This window comes from Hesperophylax consimilis, chromosome 20, assembly GCF_061612785.1.
Source record: "Hesperophylax consimilis isolate HC1 chromosome 20, BYU_Hcon_1.0, whole genome shotgun sequence".
NCBI lineage: Eukaryota > Metazoa > Arthropoda > Insecta > Trichoptera > Limnephilidae > Hesperophylax > Hesperophylax consimilis.
Genome location: NC_142855.1, coordinates 4,081,124 through 4,091,037, shown reverse-complemented (window position 1 = coordinate 4,091,037; position 9,914 = coordinate 4,081,124). Strand labels below are relative to the sequence as shown.

General features: G+C 36.4%; 2 protein-coding genes across 2 annotated transcripts; one reads left to right on the top strand and one right to left on the bottom strand.

The window, feature by feature from the left end:
- Nucleotides 1-3,490: 3,490 nt before the first annotated feature.
- On the bottom strand, nt 3,491-4,077 carry LOC149413932 (uncharacterized; the record flags this gene model as incomplete). Its single annotated transcript, XM_089643930.1, has 1 exon — nt 3,491-4,077. A coding segment is annotated over one exon (579 nt), but the record flags the coding sequence as incomplete, so codon positions are not given.
- Nucleotides 4,078-4,816: 739 nt separating this feature from the next.
- On the top strand, nt 4,817-6,197 carry LOC149413931 (V-type proton ATPase subunit H-like). Its single transcript, XM_089643929.1, has 2 exons — nt 4,817-4,822; nt 5,133-6,197. The coding sequence occupies exons 1-2, from the start codon at nt 4,817-4,819 to the stop codon at nt 6,057-6,059; spliced, it is 933 nt and encodes a 310-aa protein (XP_089500055.1). The 3' UTR covers nt 6,060-6,197.
- Nucleotides 6,198-9,914: the final 3,717 nt, after the last annotated feature.

Below are 9,914 nucleotides of genomic sequence, written 5' to 3'. Positions count from 1 at the left end.
TGTGGGGTAATGGTATGTTTGACTGCATTTAAAAAATATATCCCATCAAAGTACAAAAACATTTACTAAGGTTCAATCTAAGAAACAAGCCTCTGACAAAATATAGTGCCATACGTGTGATGCTTTTGCTGTTCAAGAGGCTGAATGCAATGTGATCCCGAGGCTGAAACCATAACGTTTAGCTTATAAGTATTGTTTTTTATGAGAGGCAACTGTGGATGTTTAATCTGAGCATTCATGTTGGTTCAGTTGATAAAGGTTTTAGCAATTAATGGGTAGAAGGTCAAGTTGGAGGGGTGCTCAGGAGGTGACGTGGTGCTTTATTAGATACATGATCTACATATAAAATTTATTTGGAAAAACATCTATTAAAGATGATGCTGATGGATTTTCCGGCAGTTCAGCTTGTGATATCGAGGGTGAAGAGTCATGTTGATGGATGAAGATGTGAACATGATACCTATTTAGAACATTTATTATAATAGAAAAAAGATCTATCGGGTGCTCAAATTTGCTAGAATAGTTACAAATTTTAAATGTATTTACCATTTTTAAATTCATTATTCACATTTTTAGAACAGTTATAGTGTTGATACAAGTATTAGATATATAGCAAACACTTTGTTCTGGTTTTGATATGGCTCTATTGGAAATGAAAATTCATTTGACTAATAATAATCAATGAAATTTCATTAGGACGGGTTGTTTCGGAGATTTTGAACAATTCATCAAATTCCAACGTTCATTTTCAAGTTCTGTGAAAGATTTTTTTAAGTTCTGTTTTTATTTTAGTTCTGTCAAGCAACTAGCCTATAATGATACAATAACAGAACTCGAATACGACTTTCACAGAACCCGAAAATGAACGTTGAAATTTGATGAATTGTTCAAATTCTCCGAAACAACCCGTCCTTAGACATGCCTTTAGAAAACATTGTCATAATTGTATTTGTTTTTTTTTTGTTTTTAAAGAAAGACAAACATTCCCGGGTTACGAAAAACCTGACTAACTAACTAACTAACCATCACGCCGTTTCCCCGCAGGGGTATGCAGAGAGGACTGACCGCCAAATAACTCGGTCTTGGAACACACTTCTTGCCTCATTCACATTCATACATTGTCTTATACAAACTCTTCTATTATTCTGATTCTTGATAACCTGACAATATTTGAAAATCTCCTACTACCACCACAGTAAGCTGAAAAAGTTGTTTGTGTTGTGATGGAGGACTTAGCCAGTCGAGGAATTGAACACACTACGCCTGGGTGGGACCCAAACGCGATGTCAACTCGGCCACCGACCGGTCGTGAAAACTTTTGGCGTAGTTATTGCTTAAAATGACAAGTGAGGAATAATTTTATATAAAAGGTTATAATTCTTTGCTTTCATTTATTGTTTGTAGTAATTATATTGGAATATTTTACTTCATCTTTTGGATTTATCTTACTGGCTAAAATATTACTGCTACTTCTTCAGTATTGTTACACCTTTCTCATAAGGGATGGAAAAGCTTTGTTTTTCACCTGCCTGGTAGAGGTGGTGCCTTTATTTTTCAGCCTTATGTAAGCGCTTAGTTGTTTGCACTGTCCACTGCGCCACCCCTAAAAGGCAAGGACCCTTCTACCCTCATCTCCAGTTTTCTTGTGGTCCTGTAGGCTGGAGTGAGTAACATAGTACCCAGGATTCTTCTCCACTATCCTACAGTCTTCATAGGGATTACGCCTGGCCACTGATCTGCCGGGGATGGTGTGAAAGGTTCTTAGGACCACCTTCCCATCCCACTGCTTATTGTTTCTCGTAGGAACTGCCTTCATTCAACGTGTTGAAATTTTTTTTCCTTTTTATATTCTTCTTTATCAATGTTTCCTCTCCACTAGCTTCAATAACAACAATAAATTGCCTGAATTAACTTTTAAAATCATTTAATGGTAGCTTCGTTTAAACAGAAGTAGAGTCTTGACATGAGAACCGATTGAAGGAGCCACGGTTCTGTAAAATGGTGTTTATCCGTTGATTGTCGGAGAGTCTTTGGTCATTGGAGTTGGGGACTTGAATTTGGAATTGGGGACAACGGGTGGATGTGTTTTAGTGTCGTATTACTACAAAAATAATAAATGTTAGTTGTATTTACCAAATCAATAAATTTTATTTAACAAGATCTCATAATAAACATCATTTAACATTACAATAGAATTAAAATTAAAAAACTTTTTCACTTTGTTCCACTTATTTATTATTACCAGGACCGGTTTCATCCTACTACGGACATTTTCAGACTGGTAGTTGAAACTCTTATGCTACTGATTTTATACAAACTTAGGCAGGGGTACACAACATTGTTTATATATAATGAATGATTCTATTTTGTTAATTTGAGGTAGGTATTATGAGTTATTTTGTTAATTTAGGGTACATTAGGAAATTATAAAGTTTATTTTTACAAATTATGAATGATGTTACAAAGCAAGTAGATATTTATAGTTCATATGACTATAAAAGAATTTATATAATTAAAAAGGTTTGTGATTTCTGATATTTTATTTTTGTAATGTTGGGATATTCCCTCCTCGTTGCTTAGGGCTTATTGTCAAATATTGATAGCACTTAAGTAATTATTATTATTAGGGTTCACCACATATTTGGGTTATTACATCTTTAAATTGCATACTTAAATTATACCACTGCTCTCTGAAGTAAAATTATTCTAAGTGAATTATAATGGGTAAATTAATGGTGATTGAGCATTATGTTCCAACTGTTTATTCATAACATATTTACGATCTATTTTTTTCGTTAAGCGATTGATTTCTAGTGACTCTAATCTGTCTAATTTTTGTCCTTTGTTGCAAACATGAAGGATACGTAATACGCAGGACAAACAGGAAGTAACGTATTTTCCTTTACAAGAACCTAAACACATTCAAAACTTTGCAAATTTCTCGCAATACTAAAACAAGACATGCACACGAATTACTAATACCAAAAACCTACACACCCTTTGGACAAAAACACTACAGATTCCAGGCTATAAAACTAAACAATACACTTTCAACACAAATATAAAACATCTAATCTTACAGAATACACAAAGCACATATGGAACTGGTTATAATCCTTTTGTTGTATTGTTATATTCAAATATGTTTCTGTTAAAACTATGTTAAAATCGATTTAATATTTTAATTTTAATTGTTTTTTAACTAATCTCCACTGTATTGTTTACTATTATATAACTTTACAATAGAAAAAGTCCTCCACAACACAGGTGAACTCCTAGCGTCGAGGAAAATATTCTGTACCTTTGTAATACTTTTATTTTTAAGAATAAAAAAAAAATATATAAAAAGTAAAAATAAATTTCAATACTTGAGTCTACAGCTACCTTATCTTTGTAAGTTCAATTTTATGGAAAAACCGACGAATTCTAACGCAGATTCACGTTCAAATACGCTGAATTAAGCTAACAAGAAGATGAATAGTTGCAAAAAATGAATCTCTAGGGTTTTCCTTCAGTATGGGTTAGCAAATGACGTCTTAAATTTTGATTATGAGAAGATGAATAGTTGCAGTAGGAACAAGAAAAAGGTTTTTCTCCAGTATGGGTGAGCATGTGACGGGTTAAAGATTCCTTTCGGGAACATGAATAGCTGCAGCAGGAACAGGAAAAGGGTTTTTTTCTAGAATGGGTAAGCATGTGACTTTTTAAATGTCCTTTTTGCGAACACGAATATTTGCAGTATGAACAAGAATACGGTTTTTCGCCAGTATGCGTAAGCAAGTGAAGTTTTAAATTATGCTTTTGGGTACATGAATAGTTGCAAAACGAACATGAATAAGGTTTTTCACCAGAATGTGTAAGCATATGATTTAGAAAATGACCTTCATGAGAATACGAAGAGTTGCAATAGGAACAAGAAAAAAGTTTTTTTTCACTATGTGTTAACATGTGAATTTTTAAAGATCCCTTTTGAGAACATAAATAACTGCAGAAGGAACATGAAAAAGGTTTTTCTCCAGTATGAGTAAACATGTGACGTTTTAAATTTCGCTTTAGAGAAAATGAATTGTTGCAGTATGTACATGAATAAGGTTTTTCTACGCTATGGGTAAGTAAGTGCCGTTGTAAAATTCTCTTTTCTGAACTTGAATATTTGCAGTCGAGACAAGAATAAAGTTTTCCTTCAGTATGAGTAAGCACGTGAATTTTCAAATCTCCCTTTTGAGAAAATGAATAACTGCAGTAGGAACATGAAAAAGGTTTATCTCCTCTATGGGTGAGGAAGTGATGTTTGAAGGATTCTTCATTAGAACATGTATAGTTGCAGTAGGAACATGAGTAAGGTTTTTCTCCAGTATGGGTGAGCCGGTGACGTTTTAAAGATCCCTTTTGAGAACACGAATAGTTACAGTAGGAACATGAATAAGGTTTTTCTCCGGTGTGGTTGCGCAAGTGAACTGTTATCGCATACTTGCGTGAGCTGGTGTAGTTACAATGGGGACACGAATGAAGTTTTTTCTCAGGAAACGTCTTTGGGTTCGCTATTAAATCTGAAAAATATTGGAATGCATAATGAAAACAAAAAAATAATTAAACCGAATTCAGACCAAAAAAAATCGTTTTTACCTCCAGTCTGGGTTTTACTTTCTCCGGAGTGCTCCAAGCATTCTTTTTTAACATCCAACAGGTCTATGTCTATTTCCGTATGATGACTCCCCCCTCTAACTTCTTCTTGGGGTCCCGGATCTTCCTTGATGGGAAAATTCTCCACATTAATGCCTGGAAAACAAAAAATAATATTTTGAAATGAAACAGCATGCGGGTAACATTAAATTTTAGGGTTTTCGGTGCTATTTTCGCGTTTCGTTTTTGTTCGCGCAATATATATGGGATTGTTAGGTATGCATCCACAGGCTTAAAGGACAAGTGTAATGTCAATACCAAATCCTGCAAATGTCCTACCTACCCTCTTACCCATCCCAAAATGTCACCATATTAAAAATATTGTTGCAACACATGTAAAATCTGACAAGTGGTGTCAGTTGCTTATCAGAGTTCGGAGTGATAATTAATATCAGACAGGGCGAATATACATATAAATTGTGAAGTGAAATCAACTAATACTCCTGAAGACGTGTGATAGTCATCAACGGAACAATGAGTACATCCAGTCGGTGGCCCGCTGCCTTCAGATGATGTTGCGTATTGATGAGTACCGCTTTGCCTTCTTGTCCGTTGATGGCATTTCTACCATTCTATCCATCCTGTCCTCCAGAGTCAACTTCCAGGTACAATATCAACTGGTGTTCTGCCTGTGGGTGCTGACTTTCCACTCACTCCTGGCTGAGAAGATGAACAAGTTCAACGTGATCCCCATCCTGGCCGACATCCTGAGCGACTCCGTCAAGGAGAAAGTCACCAGGATCGTCCTTGCCGTGTTCCGTAACCTCATCGAGAAGCCTGAAGATAACCAGGTGGCGAAGGAGCATTGCATCGCCATGGTGCAGTGCAAGGTGCTGAAGCAACTGTCCATCCTGGAGCAGAAGAGGTCTGACGATGAGGACATCATGCAGGACGTTGAGTTCCTGAATGAGAGGCTGCAAGCGTCCATCCAGGACTTGAGCTCCTTCGATGAGTATTCGACCGAAATCAAAAGTGGAAGATTGGAATGGTCTCCGGTACACAAGTCGGCCAAGTTCTGGCGCGAGAACGCAGCACGCCTCAACGAGAAGAACTACGAGTTGCTCCGCACGCTGATCCATCACCTGGACACGTCAAAGGATCCCCTGGTTCTGTCCGTCGCCTCCTTCGACATCGGCGAGTACGTCAGGCACTACCCGCGCGGCAAGCACGTCATCGAGCAGCTGGGGGGCAAGCAGCTGGTGATGCAGCTGCTTGGCCACGAAGACCCCAACGTGCGCTATGAAGCCCTCCTCGCCGTGCAGAAGCTGATGGTGCACAACTGGGAGTACCTGGGCAAGCAGCTGGAGAAGGAGCAGACCGGAGGAAACAGCGCCACTGGAAAACTCAGCAGCAGCGGAATCGGAGCAAAGTCTTAATACTCTAATACCCGCAATTCTGTTTTATATTTCCTTGAAATATATCCTACTGTAAAATAGAACCTATCTACTATTTACAGTCCCACTATAATATTATTATTATAATCAAATCGTTGGCTTGTAAAATTTTTACACATGTAAAATCTGACAAGTGGTGTCAGTTGCTTATCAGAGTTCGGAGTGATAATTAATATCAGACAGGGCGAATATACATATAAATTGTGAAGTGAAATCAACTAATACTCCTGAAGACGTGTGATAGTCATCAACGGGTGAGTCCATCTTTCCTGCATTCCAATCTGGGCTTATCTTGTGCTCCAGAAGCCCAGATTTATACCTTTGATTATTGCACTGTCCATCGGGTTTGTCGGATGCATATATCGTCCCATACCTATCATTCGGAGTAGTTTGGGACTGGTCCTTTGGGCGTGTGGCATATCACACCACCTCTAAAATATATAGTGGAGTTGCAGCTTCGCGACACCATTTTTGGTTCTTTCGAGCCGGATTACCAACGGGGTATTTAAAATTAACATATTTAAAGTTATAAATAAATATTATTTCCTCTTTATACTTTGTTAATTTGTATGTACTAGGTTGCATTTGTAATTATTGTTGTGTTTAAATTCCTACATACAATTAATCATGGCGACTAGCGATAGTACTCAGGATATTAAAATCAAGTTAGTAGAATCGAAGATTAATTTGATGCATAATCGTGTTAATGAATTATACGAGAAAGCGAAAAGTATTGCGGACAGGGAGACGAGAAGTTCGGAGGATTTTCTTAAACAAACGGTTAATATAGCTACATATTATGCACAATTTAACACATTTTGTGATGAATTTCATACACTTCAGTTGAAAAAGGATTCAAATTACAATATGAATTTCGATTTATGGAGTAAATTCGAAAATAAGTACTGTTTTGTAGTTTCTATACGCGAAAGCATTATAGCAAAGCAAGATTCATCACGCGATCGACAGAAGTTAAATAATTCACCATTAATTAAGCTCCCACCGATCGAGATGCCATCGTTCGATGGTAATCAAGAGAATTGGTCGATATTTTATGAAGCTTTTAAATTAAACATTCACTCAAATGAAAATTTGAATACGTCGCAAAAGATGCAATATCTGATAGGGAAACTCCAAGGAAAGGCGTTATCAGTTTTTGCGGGAATACTTCCGAACGAACAAAATTATTTTTTAATTTGGGAAGCTCTCGAAAAGAAATATCAGGACAAACGCGTGCTAGGTACCTTTTATCTGAACAATATTTTGAATTTAAAATTATTGGCACCTAGTAACCCAAATGAGTTAAATAATTTTATCGAAAGGTTTGCGTCTTCCATAGCTGCACTCAAGGAATTAGGTATTGATGACCTAACCGATTTTATAATATTACATGTTGCACTGAAAAAATTAGATATACAGTTGGTGCAAAATTTCGAAATGTCTATACGGGAGAAAGCTATACCTACATATACCGATTTAATAGAATACATTCGGTCGCATGTCAAAATCCTAGAACGAACTGGGCAAAATGATAATAAAGTTGTTAATAATAAAAACAAAGTTACGCATTCATTCGCTGTGGTCGAACAGAAGTCAAGTAATAATAATCGTAATAGGTGCCGGAAATGTAATCATTCTGATCATGTTGAATTGTTTAAATGTGAACAATTTAACGAATTAAGACCAAATGCTCGCTTTCAGTTTGTGAAATTAAATAATTTATGTGTAAACTGCTTAAGCGATAAACATAAAACTGTGAAATGTCCATCTAAATCGGATTGTAGAATTTGTAAAAAACGACATCACACCGCTCTGCATTTTGAGAGCACGGTGAATACTGAAAGTCAATCGAAAAACGAAGCCATTACATTAATAGCGCGTAATAATAAACATTATAATAATTTTTCTGCGGGTAATATAGCTACGAATGTACTACTGTCAACCGCGCAGTTATTTGCTTATGACAATAAAAATAATCAAGTAACCGTAAGGTGTTTAATTGATTGCGCCTCGCAACAAAATTTAATCAGTTTAAACACTTGTAATGAATTAAATCTTAAAATAATTCCTTTAAATAATTCAGTAGTTAAAAGTGTTGGTTCAGTAGAGACACCAATATTGGGACACGTTGCGTTAAAAATTAAATCCCGCGTTTCAGAAGATACTTATAAAATTAGTCTATTAGTTGTCGATAAAATAACTGATAAGCTTCCTACACAACATGTTGACACAAAGTCATGTGAGCATTTAGTGGGTTTAAACTTAGCGGATGAATCCTGGAACGTTCCATCCGATGTTGATATCTTATTAGGTGCACAGTTATTTCCATATATTCTGCTGGGGAATAAGGTTTTATCTAAACATAATACGAATGCACCACCGGCTATACAGACAGTATTCGGGTATATTGTAATGGGTGAAATACCTACGTGTACGCCGGAGGTTTCGTGGACGTTCGGCCCCATAACCAATGTAGATTTATATAATGCGTTATCCAAGTTTTGGACGATGGAAGACATGCCTATTAAGTCGTTGATGAGTGCTGAAGATGCAGAATGTGAGAAAATGTACCTCGAGTCAGTCCAACGGGATGAATCGGGAAGGTATATTGTATCTTTACCGTTTAAGATAGATCCTAATAATTTAGGTGATTCGCGCCGTGTCGCGCAGCGTCGATATGAATATTTAGAACGGAAATTTAATACGTCGCCAGAATTGCATTGCAGTTATAATGAAGTAGTTTCTGAATATCTGGAAAAGGGATATATGAGGGTTGAAGTTCCGTCTTCATCTAATATTGATGAGGGATATTTCATTCCTCATCACGCAGTAATTCGTAAAGATAAATCAACAACTAAAACTCGTGTTGTATTAGATGCAAGTACAAAGACCAGTTCAGGGTTGTCACTTAATGATACTTTGTATACAGGTCCAAATTTGCAATCTAATTTATTTACACTTTTAATTAAATTTCGCTTATTCGCTGTAGCATTAACCGCAGATGTTAAGCAAATGTATCTACGTATAATGGTAACGGAAAGCCATCGTAAATATCAAAAAATTCTTTATAGATTTCACGAAGATGAACAAATTGGAGTTTATCAATTTAATTCACTCGCGTTTGGTTTGAACTGTTCACCATTTCTAGCAATGCGAACTATACGGCAGCTAGCGAGCGATGAAAGAAATCGTTATCCGAAAGCGGCGGAAGTTGCAATTAATGATTTATATATGGACGATTTTGTATATTCTGTAAATACTATAAGTGAAGGCATCACTTTGGCTACAGATTTAATGGCGATGTTCAAGTGTGGAGGATTTGAATTAGTCAAATGGTCGAGTAATTCTCCTCATTTACTGGCCCAATTACCAGAGTCGCACCGCGCGACAATGGATTTTTCGGATAAATGTAGCATTTTAGGATTAAAATGGGATCCGATATCTGATTGTTTTCGATTTATGATATGTCCGACGGAGGAAAAAACTATATGTAAAAGATCAATTCTTTCCACAATAGCTCGTTTATTCGATGTATTAGGTTTGGTTGCTCCGGTAATTTTATATGCCAAATTACTTTTACAAGAGCTGTGGTTAGAGAAAGTAAGATGGGACGAGGAACTACCCCAAAGTATTGTTAATAGATATGTCAAATTCAAGGAAGAATTACCGATGCTTTCTAATTTAAATTTACCTCGATATTTGGGAGTAAAGGAGGACTGCACGATAAATATTATCGCCTTCGCAGATGCGAGTTTGAAAGCGTACGGTTGTGTAATATATCTTCATGTCACGGATAAGGGTGGCAACACTACAATGAATTTGATATGTTCTAAATCC